Source organism: Staurois parvus, unplaced genomic scaffold (assembly GCF_062004578.1).
Source record: "Staurois parvus isolate SC_StPar_1 unplaced genomic scaffold, SC_StPar_1.0 ptg000221l, whole genome shotgun sequence".
Taxonomy (NCBI): domain Eukaryota; kingdom Metazoa; phylum Chordata; class Amphibia; order Anura; family Ranidae; genus Staurois; species Staurois parvus.
This window is the reverse complement of record NW_028318017.1, coordinates 3,163,376-3,183,509: the sequence shown is the minus strand read 5'-3', so window position 1 is coordinate 3,183,509 and position 20,134 is coordinate 3,163,376. Positions and strand designations below refer to the sequence as shown.

General features: G+C 43.8%; 1 protein-coding gene across 1 annotated transcript; it reads right to left on the bottom strand.

The window, feature by feature from the left end:
- Nucleotides 1-17,735: 17,735 nt before the first annotated feature.
- On the bottom strand, nucleotides 17,736-19,742 carry LOC149460791 (uncharacterized). Its single transcript, XM_089679296.1, has one exon. It carries the CDS (start codon nucleotides 19,730-19,732, stop codon nucleotides 18,668-18,670), a length of 1,065 nt encoding a protein of 354 aa, XP_089535422.1. The 5' UTR covers nucleotides 19,733-19,742; the 3' UTR covers nucleotides 17,736-18,667.
- Nucleotides 19,743-20,134: the final 392 nt, after the last annotated feature.

Below are 20,134 nucleotides of genomic sequence, written 5' to 3'. Positions count from 1 at the left end.
TTGATTGCTTATAGCAAAGAATTTCTTTGCTATAAGCAAGCATTTAACTGAATGAAATCGATTCATTCAGGTTTTTTTTGTTGTGATTAGCTGTGATTGGCCACTACTAATCCCATGAAACAGATGGGCTGTGATTGGCCCAGCCTGTGCATATGATCGCTGTGACCATTCACAGCTAGACACACTTGTATACAATGGATGACATGAAAGGAAGCCATCCATTGTATACAACTGTCATGTGACCTGCTGTGATTGGTCACAGCAGGTCACATGGTACTGGCAACGGGGTCGGTACACAGATCTGTTATTGGCCATGTCTGAGGTACACAGCCGGTGACAAATCTCTCCACAGCGCAGCCCTGCGGGCACCGTCAAGGTGCAATCTGGAAAGGACATCATATGACGCCCTCCCAGGTTGATGAGAGTTCCTCCCGACCATCATTTTCCTATTGGCCAGGCTGGAAGTGGTTCAAATATGGCCAGATTTTGTCACAGCTGGATGAATGCTGGTCACTTTCGTCCAATGAATTCTCTATAAATAGACCCCTTTGTTTCCTTCGCTCGGCATGGTTTTATACTAATACCTGAGGTCATACCTCTACACTTAGAAGTACAGGAAACACTGAATGACATCAGTTAATTAAACCAACCATTGATTTAAAAATGGAAATACTGCATTCAGCCATTAGGTGGCGCTAAGTATCATAGGAATTAGCGCCATCTAGTGAAAAAATGCAACATTTCCATTTTAAATAATTGGAAAATATTCAACCAGCTCAGGAAATAGCCTAATAACATTTGTTTAATACTCCATTCACACAGAAATGTACAGGCGTTTCCACAGGGTGAACAGACTCCTAGCTGCCAGGAGACATTTATATAAAAGTATTAAGAGTGCAGCTGGGAAGTAAATGACCCTCCTGGCAATGTTATGTGGCCCCCTCCTAGTTAGGTGCTAGACTGTTAGAAAAATGTCTTCTCTTTTTGTTGTGCATATCTGTAATCAGTAAATCTGCTGCTGATTGCTTTGGCCTAATCTAGCTGCACACGTGATTGCTTCTCCTTGCTTTCTGGAAGACACTGGAACATAGGAGGGAATCAGGCTGAGTGAGCAGTCTGAATATTGATGAGATTTCAGCCAATCCCTGAGGGAGCATGTTCAGAAGGTGGTTAGTAAAATGTCTGGGGCTGCATCAGTCTAGGTCCTTGTCTAGTAGGAGGAGCTCCTAGCCTGGAGGATTGTGGCCCTTTACCAGGAGCTCAGTGAGGCCCCCAGCTACCAAAAAGCTAAGGCCAGTGGCGTGCCATCAGGGGTTGCAGAGGTCGCAATTTTGCCCCAGCCCCTGTTCCTGTCATATTAGGTTTTGTTGCTGGAGCCTGTATGCAGAAGCTGACACCATCTGCTGCCCTGCTGACATCATAAACTGCTTTACTAACACCATCCTCTGCCCTACTGACACCATCAACTGCATTACTGACACCATCCTCTGCCCTACTGACACCATCAACTGCATTACTGACACCATCCTCTGCCCTACTGACACCATCAACTGCATTACTGACACCATCCTCTGCCCTACTGACACCATCAACTGCATTACTGATACCATCCTCTGCCCTACTAACACCATCAACTGCATTACTGACACCATCCTCTGCCCTACTGACATCATCAACTGCATTACTGACACCATCCTCTGCCCTACTAACACCATCAACTGCATTACTGATACCATCCTCTGCCCTACTGACATCATCAGCTGCATTACTGACACTATTAACTGCTTTTCTGACACTATCATCTGTCTTATTGACACTATCAACTTCTTTATTGATATACTCTGCCCTGCTGACACCATCAGCTGATTTACTGACACCATCCTCTGCCCTACTGACACTATCAACTGCTTTACTGACACCATCCTCTGCCCTACTGACACCACCAACTGCTTTACTGACACCATCCTCTTCCCTACTGACACTGTCCTCTGCTCTACTAACACCATCAACTACATTACTGACCCCAGTGAACTGCTTTGCTGACACTCAACTGCCCCCAACTGCTTTACTGACACAGTCCTCTGCCCTACTGACACCATCAATTGCTTTACTGACACCATCCTCTGCCCTAATAACACCATCAACTGCATTACTGACACTATCCTCTGCCCCACTGACACTATTAACTGCTTTGCTGACACTGTCAATTGCTTTACTGACACCATCCTCTGCCCTACTGACACTATTAACTGCTTTGCTGACACTGTCAACTGCTTTACTGACACACTCCTCTGCCCTGCTGACACTGTCAACTGCTTTACTGACACACTCCTCTGCCCTGCTGACACTGTCAACTGCTTTACTAACACAGTCCTCTGCCCTACTGACACCAACTGCTTTACTGACAGTCCTCTGCCCTACTGACATCATTAACTGCTTTACTAACACAGTCCTCTGCCCTACTGACATCATTAACTGCTTTACTGACACAGTTCTCTGTACTACTGACATCATTAACTGCTTTACTGACACAGTCCTCTGCCCTACTGACACCACTAACTGCTTTACTGACACAGTCCTCTGCCCTACTGACACCACTAACTGCTTTACTAACACAGTCCTCTGCCCTACTGACATCATTAACTGCTTTACTAACACAGTCCTCTGTACTACTGACATCATTAACTGCTTTACTGACAGTCCTCTGCCCTACTGACACCACTAACTGCTTTGCTGACTCTGTCAATTCCTTTACTGACATCATCCTCTGCCCTAGTGACACCATCCACTCATCTAACACTGACATGGTCCTCTTTTAAGGTAGGCTACGTTTACATTTTGCAGTGACATTTGTTGTATTTTATTTTCAGTTTTCTTACTATATAGTTGGGCCTTGCTAATTCATGTCATAAAAAAAAGTGCCAAACCCCTGTGTGATCTTTGACCTCTTCCATGTTGTTCATGTAGTTCTCCACCCCTCAAAGGTTGCCTGTCCCTGCTCCAGGGTGTTCAAAAGAATTGGAGAAGTATGCCAAAACGTTTCTGCAAAATCTTTAGAATTAGCGCACAGCGGACGCAGTGGGTGGGGGGAGAGGCCAGGTCTACTTTTACATTGAGGCCCACAAACCTCAAGTGACGCCTCTGGCTGAGGCCCTATCTTCAGCGTGACTGCACTCTAAAGAAGGGATTTCACCTGGATCCAGTCTGGAGACTCCACTACCCCGCTGTCTGCCTGATGCGGAGAAAGGCCCCCCAGCACCCAATGACTTGTGAGTATAAACCTGAGAGCAGGATCCAGGGGAAGGATGTTGGTGACCCCCTGTTGTACTAAGACTGAGGTCCCCCCCAGCCTGGGACATTGCTTTGGTGCCCAGAGCTCTCCACTTCCTAAGAGCTGTACTAAGGGACTTTTCAAGAAGAATTAGATGCAGAGAGAGGCTGCTGTCCTACTTCTGTTCAACATTCCAGGGTTTTCCACCACTCCCTCCACCCTAACCAAGTGACACTGCTATTCATACACTTCATGTCTGGAGGAAAAGAGATTTCATCTCCAAACACGGAAAGGTTTCTTCACAGTAAGAGCTGTGAAAATGTGGAATAGACTCCCTCAAGAGTTGGTTGTGGCCAGCCAATTGGATTGCTTTAAAAAGTCCTGGATTCTTTCTTGGATACACAGAATATAACTGGATATAATATTTATAGGGAAAGTTGATCCAGGGAATTTTTTTTCCCTGCAGGAGCAAATTTGATCATGCTTTGCTGGGCTTGTTGCCTTCCTCTGGATCGACTGTGGGTGCAGGATTATAACTTCTTTTTTATGGTTGAACTAGATGGACTTTTGTCTTTTTTCAGCCAGACTATGTAACAAAGGAATACAGGACGGGGAACACAGCTCAGGAAAGTGACCAGGGGATTACAGGCTGATATCACCCAGTCCCCGCCCTACTCTGGACCAATCAGTGAGCAGTATGGGTGGAGGAATGGATTTAGTGTTCATGACCCACCTGTGCTGATCTCTGTAGGAGTGTCCTCCTCTATAAATGTCCCCGTTATTCCATCCTCCTCCATAGACTGCTGATCATCCCTCACATACGCCTCTTCTTCTTCTGCTTTCACCTCAACTTTTATATCGATTGGATCTCCACTCTAAATCAAGAAAATGAGAGAAAATATCATCTGTAAGATATAAGGTCACATAAAAAATCCACACATTGCCTCTATGAGTCCATGTTCTAGATGCTCCATCCCACCAACCTTGCAATGATGAGGGATGGTGTGACCTTCCTTTGTGGAATCCCCGGAATACAGAGGACGGGGACATCTCTCTGTTGGGTTCCTGTAGCTGGATGACTCCACCATGGTGTCCTGGTACAGATCTTTGTGTACTTCTGTAACCTCTGACTCCTCCATCCCCCCATCCTCCTCCTCTTTTATCTCTTCTTTAACATCAACTTTAGGATCTCTCAGGTTTCCCCTCTGAATATATAATAAAAATGCCATCAATGGTAACAATGCAGATAATGTACAGATCCTTATGATACTATCAGTGATTGTTCCTCATCTACCTGATGATGGTGAGGGATGGTGTGACCTTCCTGTGTGGAATCCCGGGAATACAGAGGACAGGGACATCTCTCTGGTGGGTTCCCATGACTAGATCCATCTACCTGATGATGGTGAGGGATGGTGTGACCTTCCTGTGTGGAATCCCGGGAATACAGAGGACGGGGACATCTCTGTGGTGGGTTCCCATGACTGGATCCATCTGTAGGAAACACACACACTGACTGAATCCATTGTTTCTATGTGTTTATCAGATGATGGGGGATCTAGGTGGATCCTCTGTACTGCTCTCTCCTTTACAATAAAGTCTCCTCTTACCCGGTGATGTGAGGGGCGGCTGATTGTCCATCATGACGTCCTTGTAGAGATCCTTGTGTCCTTCTAAATCCCGGGAATACAGAGGACGGGGACTTCTCTCTGGTGGGTTTCTGTAGCTGGATGATTCCACCATGGTGTCCTGGTACAGATCTTTGTGTCCTTTAGAAAACTCTGACTCCTCCATCATCTCATCCTCATCCTCCTCCTCTTTATACTCTTCTTTAGCATCAATATTATCATCCCCTAGGGTTTCCACTCTGAATATATAATAGAAATGACATCAATGGTAACAATGCAGATAATGTACAGATCCTAATGATACTATCAGTGATTGTTCCTCATCTACCTGATGATGGTGAGGAATGGTGTGACCTTCCTGCGTGGAATCCCGGGAATACAGAGGATGGGAACATCTCTCTGGTGGGTTTTTATAGGTGGATGACTCCACCATGGTGTCCTGGTCACTTTCACTGAAACTTTCACTGTCAGAGCTGGTTTGGCATCTTTTTTCACACACGTTAGCGGATAAGTTCACCTTTTAAAAATAAATAAAGGCATGCTTTGTGGTGGGTAATACAATGTTATTATTGATTTCCTTAGGCACCTGGAAAGCATTACACCTGTGATCAGCAGATGGCAGGTGCAATGCAGAGCTCCTGCAGGCTGTCAGTGTAATTTATCTGCTCATGCCTCATACGACCACGTAGTCACACAATGACTTACCTAGAGCAACTTCTACCCACCAACACCATTGTAGGAAGGTTGGGGAAGGTTTCCCTGAACATCCATGGAGGAGATCCAGTGGCTGTATAGACTTTACAGTGCCCCCGTGTGACCATGTCTAAGAACGCTCCTATTCTCCAGAATGTTCCAGAAGGTCCTGCTGATCTCTGGGACAAATGAGTCCACCACTGTAGGAAGGTTTCCCTGAACATCCATGGAGGAGATCCAGCTGCTGTATAGACTTTACAGCGCCCCCCTGTGACCATGTCTGCAAACTCTCCTATTCTCCAGAATGTTCCAGAAGGTCCTGCTGGTCTCTTGGACAAATGATTCCACCATTGGAGGAAGGTTGGGGAAGGTTTCCCTGAACATCGGGATTTGGTGTTCGGCAATTTCCACCATTGGCCATGTCTGTAAAATTTCTAATCCTCGTGTTTGCTGATCCTCTGATACCGGACTGGTGAGATCAGAGATATCCAGAACCAGGAAGGATCCATATCGTGTCTAATCATGAAGCAGAATTATAGCCTCAATCACAGCTTTACTGTCAGATCTAGAGGATCCACCAATGAGCTCTAGGCAGTGCAGTAGAGGGACAAATCTATTTCCTGGGGGAGTTAAGCCCACTCACTATGTACATGGCAATATATTCCACAGTCCTTGTACCCACAACATATAATTCAATGACTGAGCCACAAGGGGGAGTCTAACAGACAAACCTCAGTACAGTTATTGGGAAAAATTTAACTCTTCCATCACATCAATAACATACTGACTACTGAGCAACCAGCAACTGATGTACAATATAGCATAAAAAGTGAAGGGGCCAGGAGTATGTCATATACAGCCCTGTGTATAGAGTGCAGTGGTCAGGAGTATATCATATACAGCCCTGTGTATAGAGTGCAGTGGTCAGGAGTATGTCATATACAGCCCTGTGTACAGAGTGCAGTGGTCAGGAGTATATCATATACAGCCCTGTGTACAGAGTGCAGTGGTCAGGAGTATGTCATATACAGTCCAGTGTATAAAGTGCAGTGGTCAGGAGTATGTCATATACAGTCCAGTGTATAAAGTGCAGTGGTCAGGAGTATGTCATATACAGCCCTGTGTATAGAGTGCAGTGGTCAGGAATATGTCATATACAGCCCTGTGTATAGAGTGCAGTGGTCAAGAACATGTCATATACAGCCCTGTGTATAGAGTGCAGTGGTCAGGAACATGTCATATACAGCCCTGTGTATAGAGTGCAGTGGTCAGGAGTATGTCATATACAGCCCTGTGTATAGAGTGCAGTGGTCAGGAATATGTCATATACAGCCCTGTGTACAGAGTGCAGTGGTCAAGAACATGTCATATACAGCCCTGTGTATAGAGTGCAGTGGTCAGGAACATGTCATATACAGCCCTGTGTATAGAGTGCAATGATCAGGAACATGTTATATACGGCCCTGTGTATAGAGTGCAGTGGTCAGGAGTATGTAATATACAGCCCTGTGTATAGAGTGCAGTGGTCAGGAGTATGTAATATACAGCCCTGTGTATAGAGTGCAGTGGTCAGGAGTATGTAATATACAGTCCAGTGTATAAAGTGCAGTGGTCAGGAGTATGTCATATACAGTCCAGTGTATAAAGTGCAGTGGTCAGGAGTATGTCATATACAGTCCAGTGTATAAAGGGCAGTGGTCAGGAGTATGTCATATACAGCCCTGTGTATAGAGTACAGTGGTCAGGAACATGTCATATACAGTCCAGTGTATAGAGTGCAGTGGTCAGGAACATGTCATATACAGTCCAGTGTATAGAGTGCAGTGGTCAGGAATATGTCATATACATCCTGTGTATAGAGTGCAGTGGTCAGGAGTATGTCATATACAGCCCTGTGTACAGAGTGCAGTGGTCAGGAACATGTCATATACAGTCCAGTGTATAGAGTGCAGTGATCAGGGACATGTCATATACAACCCTGTATGCAGTAGTCAAGTAAAACAGCTAAGAAGAGAAGGAAGCTGAAGAAAATGTCCATGATGGAGATGAGGGTTCCATATAGTATGAGCTGCATCACCCTTCACTCTGTAGCCAAGACCTAGTCTGGAAATGCACAGAATGACACCAATGAGTCTCTGACCAATCTCACGGGTTGGATGGACTTTCTCTCTTTGATTATTTCCAGGTGACCATGAATTAGAGTTCCAATATCTCCCCTGTGTTCTGTAGACAGATATACATTTCCTGATGACTTATGGTGTACAGATTCCTCGTGTTCCCTGATACGAGCTCATACATTGGACTTGTTCAACTTTCCAACCAGGAGTGAATGGACTTGGACAGATGCTCTCCCCATGTAGAGGACACGTGGCCTGGTATGGTTCAGGAGGGGACATGCTCACTCCCCACCCCCTTCCCTGGGTAGCCAGGCTGCATGCTCAGATAAGAGTCCAGTACTGATTTTGGGGGCACCTCCCACTTTTTAATTTCCCTAAAATCAATACCCCACCTGAGAGGTCTAGGATGATCTTTTTGGGACGGGGCAAGAAATGTTCCTTTAACATTATATTTATATTCACCTGTCAGCCAGGAAATCCCCAGCTGACTGCTGAATAGGATGAGCGGGGACACCCCATTGGCTGTTGGGACCCCGGAGGTTGCTGACCCCGTAACATCCAGCCTGAGCGGGAAGCTGCTGTATTTCACAGTATTAGAACTACTGCAGTCAGAGGTTCAACTCAGCTGAACTCACATTCTGTTCTGACATTCACCCATTCAAAAACCAAGCTCCATTCTATGTGACCCTGGGTTCAGTCCAAACCTGGAGCTCAGCTCTGTTAGTCACTGTAGTGGTCCCTTACATTGGTGACCAGTGGGAGGACCCCCTTATATCAGTGATCAGTGTAGTGGTCCCTTACATAGGTGACCAATGGGAGAAGGACCCCCTTATATCAGTGGTCAATGTAGTGATCCCTTACACTGGTGACCAATGGGAGAAGGACCCCCTTATATAAGTGATCAGTGTAGTGGTCCCTTACATTGGTGACCAATGGGAGAAGGACCCCCTTATATCAGTAGTCAGTGTAGCAGTCCCTTACATTGGTGACCAATGGGAGAAGGACCCTCATATCAGTGATCAGTGTAGGGGTGCCTTAAATTTGTTACCAATGGGAGAAGGACCCCCTTATATCAGTGGTCAGTGTAGCGGTCCCTTATATTGGTGACCAATGGGAGACGGACCCCCTTATATCATTGATCAGTGTAGTGGTCCCTTACATTGGTGACCAATGGGAGAAGGACCCAATTATATCAGTGGTCAGTGTAGCGGTCCCTTATATTGGTGACCAATGGAAGAATGATTCCCTTATATCAGTGGTCAGTTTACTGGCCCATTACATTAGTTACATAGTCGGGCTTAAAAATGTCCATCTTTATCCACGTATACTATGTCAACAGCCACCCCTCTGTCCAAGTCTACCACATCAGCCCCTCTGTCCAAGTATACCACGTCCACAGCCATCCCTCTGTCCAAGTATACCACAGCCACCCCTCTGTCCAGGTATACCACGTCCACCACCACTCCTCTGTCCAAGTATACCACATCCACAGCCACCCCTCTGTCCAAGTATACCACGTTCACAGCCACCCCCTCTGTCCAAGTATACCACGCCCACCGCCATCCCTCTGTCCAAGTATACCACAGCCACCCCTCTGTCCAGGTATACCACGTCCACCACCACTCCTCTGTCCAAGTATACCACATCCACAGCCACCCCTCTGTCCAAGTATACCACGTTCACAGCCACCCCCTCTGTCCAAGTATACCACGCCCACCGCCACCCCTCTGTCCAAGGTTTTGCTCACCTCCTCAAAAAAAGAAATCAGATTTGTGTGACAACTTCTGTCTTTCATGAATCCATGCTGTCTGTGGCTTACAATATTTGTTTCCAGCAAGAACTCCTCTCTGTGGTCTTTTATTAAACTCTCCAGTATCTTCCCAACTATAGAAGTTACACTAACAGGTCTATAATTACCTGGGAAAGATTTTGACCCCTTTATAAATATTGGCCCCACATTGGCCTTATGCCAATCCAGTGGTACTATGCCAGTCATTAAGGAGTCGCTAAAAATGAGAAACAATGGCTGTGAGATGACAGAGCTGAATTCTTTAAGGCCCCGTGGGTGTATGCCATCCAGTCCAGGGGCTTTATTCACCTTTATTCTGTACAAATATTTCTGGATCATATCAATTGTGAGCCAATGTGGATCATCTAGGGGGTGTCAGTACCACCCCCCATTATGGACAAGAGCCCCCCCATGCTCCTTTGTATACACAGAGCTGAAGAAGGGATTTCATACATTGTCCTTCTCTTTGTCCCCAGTCACCCCCTCTAGATGGATCTGTAAAGGGCCTACATGCTGGGACCGGACCTTTCTACTATTCATATATTGGAGGAATGTTTTGGGGTCGTCCTGATATCTTTTGCAATCTGTCGTTAGTTTTAAACTTTTACCCCTTTATTTCCTTTTTGCATATTCTGTTATATTCTTTGTAATGTGTAAACGATGATCGCGTTCCTTCATTGTTATATTTAATAAAAGCTCTTTTCTTATTATCTATTGCTTTTGTAACTTTGGCTGTAAGCCACATAGGTTGGATTTTTAGTATTTTATACTTGTTGCCCATGGGAATATATTTTGCAGTGTGGTCACATACAGTTGTGTTCAAAATAATAGCAGTGTGTTGAAAAAAGTGAATAAAGCTGAAAATCCTTCTAATAGCTTTTATTTCCATCCACACAAATGCATTGGGAACACGACACATTCTATTCCAAATCACAACATGAAGAAAAATACATCAAATTTGTGTTGTTCCTCTAAAAAAATTGAAGAAAAGTGAATATTAGACGGTTCAAAAAAATAGCAGTTTTTGTATTCTTCTTTACAAACTCCAACATTCACTATATAAACTGAGAAATGTTTGAAGATTTTGCTTTCCTTTGAATGACTTCATGAATATTTGGTTGTAGTCGCACTGTTTCTGAGAACTGCTGTACATCTGTGTTGCATGGAGTCACCCAACTTCTGGCCCCTGTGATCAGGTATTCCAGCCCAGGATGATTGGACCACATTCCACAGTTCTTCTCTATTTCTTGGTTTTGCCTCAGAAACTGAATTTTTGATGTCACCCCACAAGTTTTCTATTGGATTAAGATCCGGGGATTGGGCTGGCCACTCCATAACATCAATCTTGTTGGTCTGGAACCAAGATGTTGCACGTTTACTGGTGTGTTTGGGGTCGTTGTCTTGTTGGAACACCCATTTCAAGGGCATTTCCTCTTCAGCATAAGGCAGCATGACCTCTTCAAGTATTCTGATGGATTCAAACTGATCCATGATCCCTGGTATGCGATAAATAGGCCCAACACCGTAGTAGGAGAAACATCCCCATATCATGATGCTTGCACCACCATGCTTCACGGTCTTCACAGTGTACTGTGGCTTGAATTCAGTGTTTGGGGGTCGTCTGACAAACTGTCTCCGCCCACTAGACCCAAAAAGAACAATCTTACTTTCATCAGTCCACAAAATGTTGCGCCATTTCTCTTTAGGCCAGTCAATGTGCTCTTTGGCAAATTGTAACCTCTTCAGCACATCTTTTTTCCAACAGTGGGACTTTGCGGGGACTTCTTGCAGATAGCTTGGCTTCACATAGGGGTCTTCTAATTGTAACAGTCCTCACAGGGAACGTCACACCTTCTTTCATCTTCCTGGAGCTGATTGTTGGCTGAGTCCGCGCCATGTTGGCTATTCTTCTATCCATTCCAATGGTAGTTTATCGCTTTCTTCCACGTCTTTCAGGTTTTGGTTGCCATTTTAAAGCATTTGCGATCATTTTAGCTGAGCAGCCGATCATTTTCTGCACTTTTTTATATGTTTTCCCCTCTCCAATCAGCTTTTTAATCAAGGTACGCTGTTCTTCTGAACAATGTCTGGAACGACCCATTTTCCTCAGAATTTCAGAGAGAAATGCACTGTAACCAGCATGTACAACATTTGCTGCCTGCCTTCCTTAAATAAGGGCAATAATTGCCACCTGTTTTTCAAAGAATGAATGACCTCACTAATAGAACTCCACACTGCTATTATTTTGAACACGCCCCTTTCAATTAGTGATTCAATGACACAGAATCAGCAGCATGCATGTCATGACTGTTGGGTTTCTATTACTCTACTACACCTGATAGGAAATTATTTGCCATGTAGAAATATCATTTCTACCAAAAACAGTGATTGATCAGGTTAGTGATGTCTGACTGCTATTATTTTGAACACAACTGTAGTCTTTTTGAAGAACTCCCATTTCTGTGTTGTGTTCGTCGATGCCAATATTCCCTCCCAGTCTAAGTCTTGGAGAGCAGCTCTCAGCCTTGGCAAATTTGCTCTCTTAAAGTTGAGTGTTTTTATTTTCCTTGTATGTTCTTGTTGTTTACAGCTAACAATAAATTATCACACTCTCCATCAATTAGGTCCTCTTTCACACTCGCTCTGAGATCACTTCTCATATAGAGACAGACACCACCACCTTTCCTATTTCCCCGTCTCACTGAAAGAGAACCTAGCTAGGAATATGAATGGCCCAGTCATGTGAAGAATGAAGCCAAGATTAAGTAATACCAATTCAATCCTAGTTCTCTTCATGCACCAAAGCTTCCAACTCACCTATTTTGCTTGGCAGCCTTCTGGCATTGGTGAATAAACACTTTGATTCATTGTCACATTTTGCACACGTATTTTGCATATTTTTTATTTTTGTGTGCCTACAACCCTTAGCAGCTTCTATACGTTTGAATACAGATATTCACGTGGTGCCCTTGTGTTACAGGGAATATAAATGATCACTATTTGAGACGACATCCTTTTGACCTTGACCAAACCTCATATTTCCCTGCCAGTGCTCCACCAAACATTATCTGCCTTTAGAAAACTATTGAGCTACAAAATAAGTGCTTCCATCATGGATGTATTTATCTTTTATATCCCCAGTAAGACCTTACCTTCCCTACAGTCCACTTATCCATACCATTGGTGTACTCAGACTCTCAGATATTTGGGTGTTTATATAACAGATGCTTACTTTTCGTTATGTCATGCTAACTACCTACCTACAAAGTGATGAGGTTTTGGTATAGAACACCTGACGTGCTCCATGCCTGGAACCTTACCCCATCTGACACATGCTGGAGGTGCAGTCAAGGCAAATGGCAATGTCCTACCCTCCAGCCCTAAAATCTCTGCGTGAGAGAATTCTTGATGTGCCTCTGTCTAATGACCCCATTCATTTTCTATTGGGTTTACCTTTTTTTGGGAATCTCTAAAGTCCAAGGAATTAGCCCACCATATTTTATTAGTGTCAGATGAGTTATCTCTAAGTGTTGGCTTTCTAACCCCCACCCCACACTTAGCTACCAGATAACATTACATTGGTTCCAGGCATGGGACACCTTACACCAACCCAAGCTGACCAGCTGGACCTGTTCCATAAAGTATGGGACCATCCGGAACATGGTTTGCCATCTCCACCTTTACCAAATCCAATGCAGTTCACCTGATCTCCCTTGGAATGACTGGTGACTGCATTGGTTTGTGGTGTGAATGGATCTGAACCTCCTTTTGTCACCTCTTCCATTATATCTTGGTTGAATATACAGATGTTGTTGTTACGTTCAGCACTTTGTTGGCTGTCTTGGTTGTACATTACTATAATATGTCTGCTGTCCAAGTAAGATGAGTGCACATTGCAGGCCGGAGTCTTCTCTTCATCACCCTGCTGGTCATTAATGATCAACACAATGGATGAAATTCTTTTTCTTTATCTTTCCTTCATGTTCTTCTTTGTACCAAGTTTTATGTTCAATTACTTTTTGTAAAATGCAATAAAAACACAATAAAATAAATCTTCTGACATTTAGGGGTCTATTTATAAAATAAATGTCATGGCAATTTATCGGGCAAAAGTGCGTGTCCATTCCTTCTGTGCGACTGGGGGAATGATGGCTATTATTAGGATATTTGCTGGTCGAATGATTTCCATTGATTTAAAATGGAAAATACCACATGTGCCACTAGATAGAGATTATTACTAAAATACTTAGCGCCATCTAAAGGCCAAATGTGGTATTTTTCATTTTAAATCATTGGCTGATTTAATATTGTTGGGTTTTCTGGACTTATGTTGTTCTATGTCTACTGTACTCATAACTGCAGGAGTATGATCTCAGGGATTAGTATGAGACCGTGCCTGAGGAGAGAAACTAAGGGGTCCACTTATAGGTAATATGTTGAACAAATGTGATGATTATTCATCCAGCCATGACAAATTCTTGCTGTAATTTAACCGCTTGGGGACCACCCACAGTACTTTTACTGCTGCAGGGCGGCCCCTGTGTACAGGATCACATATATAGATGTGATTCTGTATTTCCGGCCACCCTATCTGTGCCTCCGATAGTGGCCCCGGGTGTCAATCAACGGGTCCCAGCAGGTAATTACCCGCCGAAGCCCGGTGATTACTGCCGATCACCGACAGGGAGGAGAGCTGCATTGTTTACAATGCAGTTCTTCTCCCTGTCAGTTTGTGCTCATGGCTGAGCACAGCCATCACGATCAGTGTGCTTACAGTGAAGCACATCCCTCCGCCCCCTAGTAAAACACTCCCATCACAGTTAACCCTTTGATCGCCCCCAAATGTTAACCTCTTCCTCCCCAGTCCCATTAGTACAGTGTCAGTGCTTTTTTTTTTGCACTGACCAGTGTAATGGTGTCACTGAGCATGTCAGTGATGCCAAATCAGTTCCCCCCAATGTCAGAATGTCCGCCGCAGCCCTGCAGTCCCGCCATAAGTTGCTGATCACCGCCACAAGTCGCTGATCGCCATCATTATTAGTATTAAAGAAAAAAATTCCAGTATCTATACCGCCATTTGTAAATGCTATAACATTCACGTAAATCAATGAATTTACACGTATTGGGATTTTTTTTAGCAAAGACATGTCACAGAATACATTTTAGCCTAAATTTGATGAAATTTGAGTTTTATATTTTTTTTACTGGACATGTTTTATAGCAAAAAGTTAAAAATATAGTTTTTTTCTCAAAACTGTCGGCCATTTTTTTTTGATAGCACAAAAAATTAAAAACACACAGGAGATCAAATACCACTGAAAGAAAGTTCAATCCGTGGGAAAAAAATAAAGACGTAAATTTCATTTGGGTGCAGTGTTGCATGACTGCAAAATTGTCAGTCAAAGTAATGCAGCTCCGTAACACAAACCGCTTCTGTAACTGCTTCCTGACCGCCCTATAGCAGAAATACTGCTATAGGGCGGCACAGTACATGATCTGCGCTCCCGTGGTTTTCACTCCACCCCCAAATAACATCAGATTGCCCCTCAGTACACCAGTAATCACATTTAACCCCTTGATTGCCAGGAAGACGCTCAAACACAATAAACCTCCATTGCTAGTATAGTGTCTGAACGGATCAATATCTTTGATCAGATTAGCACTATACCAGTGTTCACATTAGTATAGTGTCCACAAAAATGCAACGTTAGCGGGATCAGCCCCGGCACCTGCGTTTAGCCCCTACGCTTACCCCCCCTTCTCCCCCAGCAAGTGCAGTGTCAGTAGTTCACTGTCACTTGATACATTGCACACAAAACTGCAGTGTTCACAGAATCAGGCCTGATCTCTGTTAGCACTTGCCAGTAAATTTTGATGACTCTCATATGCAGCAGAGTGCCAGTACTAGTGCCACGCTACCTTTTGGTGAACTGGCGAGCACTAGCGGCCTAGTACATCCTGGTCTTTCACATACCAGCACTGCAGTATCACAGGGTGATGTGGCGAGTCCCATAAGTGCAGTACAAGCTGGTGCGGTGCCGAACACAAGTATTGTCCTGCAGCTACCAAGAATTCGCACACAGGCCCGTAGAGCCCCAAGTATCCTTCTGGATGTACTTGCAAATTCCGATTGGCAGCCCACAAATTCTGCAGCACTTGAACTTCCCCCATTCACTGCCCAAGCCCGTATTTAGGTGGAAAAAGCAAATTTAACTACTCCCCTTGATTTTTTAGAGCTGTTTTTCATGGAAGATCTGTATGCATGGATTGTGGATCAAAGCAATTTATATGCGCAACAGTTTATCGCCGCCAACCCAAATTCAAACCTTGCCAGACCATTCACATGGAAACACATTACGGTTTCCGAATATACTTTTTTTTTGGCCCTAACCCTCAACATGAGCATTACTAAAAAAAATTAATTGGTCCACAGACGCGATTCATCATATGCTGTGTTCTATGCTGCCATGGCCAGGCATAGATATGAGAGTATAATGTGTTTTATGCATTTCAACAACACCACACTCAGTTGTCCTTGAGGTGACCCTGAATCTCTATACTCCCAGCAAAACATCTGTGTGGTGAGTCCCTCATTAATTTTACTAGCCGCCTTGTATTCAAACTATATCTCCCCAGCAAGCGTGCCAGATATGGGGTCAAGATGTATAAAACCTGTGAGAGGACAACAGGCTATACATGTAAGTTTCAGATTTACAAGTTAAAAGATAGTCATGTGGAGCCCCCCGGATGCCCAGACTACATGGGGAGTAGTGGCAAGATAGTTTGAGACTTGGTGTCATCCTTTTTCCATATGGGGTACCACTTATATGTGGATTTTTATTCAAGCGTGCCACTATGTAGACATTTGTACAATCTTGGATTTAGCGCATGTGGCACTGTGTGACCTAATGTGTGCCCACCATTAGAAGTGGGTGGATGCAGGGCGGTATATTCTAATGGTGGGCACACCACACACTTTTTCTGCCAGAGATTTCTTCTCTTTTTTTTCCATTCAGCCCACAGGCTGCATAAAAAAAAGAAAAAGAAAAGAACATAGCATATATACCCAAGGACCAGCGACGTACTGGTACATCACTGGACTTTGAATGGTTATACCAGGATGATGCCTACAACTGCAGGCATCACCCTGGTGTAGTTTTTTCAGCCGGTGATCGGCTTTCATGTAAAAGCAATCCTAGTTGCTAATTAGCTGCAGGATTGCTTTTACAAGCAGTGGGAGACAATGCCCCCCTCTCCCTTCCACTGCCTTTTGGGCAGTCCTGTGCCATCGGGGGAACCTGAGAATGCAGCCGGTGTTTCTGCCAGCTGACCATAGAGCTGATTGGAGACCAGAATGATGCCAATCATCTCTATAGTCTAAGAAATCGGAAGCTACGAGCATTTCATCACTTTACTTTCGCAGGATATAAACAACACCATTTGTAAATTGGGAAAGCATCTGATCACACCGATCTTGGTTTGATTAGATAATGTAAGGGCAGATGAGATATCCAGAGTCTGATAGATCCCAGATTTCTCAAAAAAAGAATATATGACAATGCCCATTGAAGTTATCGGGGATATTTGCATTCCCTGTGATAGAATTAAAAGTGATATAAAAAAAAAATGAAAGGGACAGTGTAAAAATAATTTTAAAAAATCAAAATAAAACTTAATAATTCTAACACTAGACCTCCTCTGTAAATCTAAAATGGTAGCTTGTAAAGGCTTTTAAAGCGTTGCCTATGGATATTAAAATGTTTGCAGTTTTTCGCCATTGCATGGGGCATGCACAGTTTTAAAGCATGTCATGTTTGGTATCTATTTACTCGTCATACCATCATCTTTTATATCTTACCAAATAATTGTCAATATATTGTGTTTTTGTGCATTAAAAGAAAGAAAAGTGTACTTTTTTAAAACAAAATTGCATTTGAAAATATCGCTGCGCGAGTACTATGTGACATAAAAAATTGCAGCACCCACCATTTTATTCAATAGGGTGTTTGCTTTAAAAAAATATATAATGTTTGGGGGTTCAAAGTAATTTCCTAGCAAAAAATACAGATTTTTTTCATGTGAACAAAAAAGTGTCAGAAAAGGCTTGATCTTCAGGTGGTTAGAAGAATGAGTGATGTGTGGCATAAACTTCTAATGCTGGGCATAGAATGCCCCCACCCCCCAAAACGCCCCATTTTTGGAAAGTAGACACCCCAAACTATTTGCTGAGAGGCATGTTGAGTCAATAGAAGAATTTATTTTTTACCACAAGTTTTTGGAAAAATGACAAAAAAATAAATAAAAACATTTTTTCACACAAAATTTTCTCTTAAATGATTTACTGCTCACACAAGCCATGGGTTTATGTGGAATTACTCCCCAAAATACATTCTGCTACTTCTCCCAAGTATGGGGGTACCACATGTGAGAGACGTTTTGCCAGTCTAGCCAAGTACAGGACCCCAAAATCCAATAAGCACCTTCAGGCTTTTAAAGGGCTTTATTTCCTCATTACACTTCCTGACTACCTATCACAGTTTCGGAGGCCCTGGAATGCCAGGATAGCACCAAACCCCCCCAAATGACCCCTTTTTCGAAAGTAGACACCCCAAGGAATTTGATAAGAAGCATGGTGAGTATTTTGCAGATCTCGTTTCTTGCCACACGTTTTTGGAAAATGAAGAAAGAAAACAAAAACATATTTTTCTTTTCTTTTTTTTATATTTCAAAACCTTGTGAGATAAATAAAATAAAATCCATCCAATATTCATCACAGCTGAGAGAATGCCGGTCACATTCGTTCAACTCATTTTTTTTAATAGATCTCTAAAAAGTTACAAAAAAGTTACAAAAGCTTACACCACAAAATGTACTCAGCCATTGAAAGGTATTCTTCTCCTGCTATCAATGGCCAACCCGGTCCCACACTTCATCCATGTCTTCGGTGACCTCTGATCTCCTTATGAACTGTTTCTTCCATGATGAAGATCAGCCATGGAGTATATCTGAGGTGTATATCAGGGTATGCTTCTTCCCCACATGAGAGCTGGGATGTCCAGCAACATTCATCTAAAAGACATTTCCCGCACTCAAGGCACTAATACACCTCAAGGGTTGTGTGGGACCCCTGATGTACAGGAAGACAGGACTTCAGTGAGGAACATTTCCCTCACTCAGGACAGGAAAGTGGCTTCTCCCCCATGTGAGATCTCTGATGTCTTGAAAGATGGGACTTATGTGAAAAACATTTCCCGCACTCAGGACAGGAATACGGCTTCTCCCCTGTGTGAGATCTCTGATGTATAACAAGTCCTGATTTGTTTACAAAACATTTCCCACACTCAGAACAGGAAAGTGGCTTTTCCCCTGTGTGCAATCTCTGATGTGTGTCAAGATGGGACTTCCATGAAAAGCATTCACCGCACTCACGACAGGAATACGGCTTCTCCCTTGTGTGAGATCTCTGATGTCTGTAAAGACTGGACATCTCTGAAAAACATTTCCCACACTCAGGACAAGAATATGGCTTCTCCCCTGTGTGAGATTTCTGATGAGTGTAAAGATGGGACTTGCGTGAAAAACATTTCCCACACTCAGGACAGGAAAATGGCTTCTCCCCAGTGTGAGATCTCTGATGTCTGAAAAGACTGGACTTATGTGAAAAACATTTCCCGCACTCAGGGCAGGAATATGAATTCTCCCCCGTGTGAGATTTCTGATGTTTGAAAAAAATGGACTTGTCTGAAAAACATTTTCCGCACTCAGGACAAGAATATGGCTTCTCACCAATGTGCAATCTCTGATGTCCGTAAAGAATGGACTTATGTGAAAAACATTTCCCGCACTCAGGATGGGAATATGGCTGCTCACCTGTGTGAAGCCTCTGATGTGTTTGAAGATTAGACTTCTGTGAAAAACATTTTCCGCACTCAGAACAGGAATACGGCTTCTCCCCCGTGTGAGACCTTTTATGCACATTAAGATTGTATTTAGAACGGAAACCTTTCCCGCACTCAGGACAGGAGAACCTCTTCGCTGTTGGAAGGCCGGCCTGGTCCCACACAGTCTGAGGTTCCTCAGGATACAAGGAATCCGATGGTCCATCTACACTGGGTGGTGCCGGATGGACATTGGAGGGAGCCGGGTTTTCTCCTGGGCTATATTGTGTGATGTCCTCATCTTCTACTTTCCAGTCTGGAGACAAAGTGAGACAATCCTCGGAGGTTTTCCTCATCTCCCGGCCATGGACTAAAATACAAAGACAAAGAGGATTACTAGACAGGAGCTGATTGGTTCCCCCAAACCAGGACTCTGCCCACATCAGGCAGCTTGGTCTCTGAGGAGCTTACAATCCCACCTTCAATGGCTCCTCTGATCTCCTACCAGGTCATTTCTTTATTCATGGACCTTAGTCAGAGAGTGAGGAAACAACCAGAACTGTCTTTTATAGGAGGGACAGTGATGAGGGGATTATAGGACGAGGGTCCCCACCCCCTCTATCACTCATCACCATCTTCCCAACACAAGAAGTACTGCACTTCCTTATTTAGTCCATGGTTTAGTCATGAAGAACAGCGGGGCTGAGCCCCACCAGAGGTCAGAGAGTGAGGATGGGGGGAGAACAACCAAGATGAAG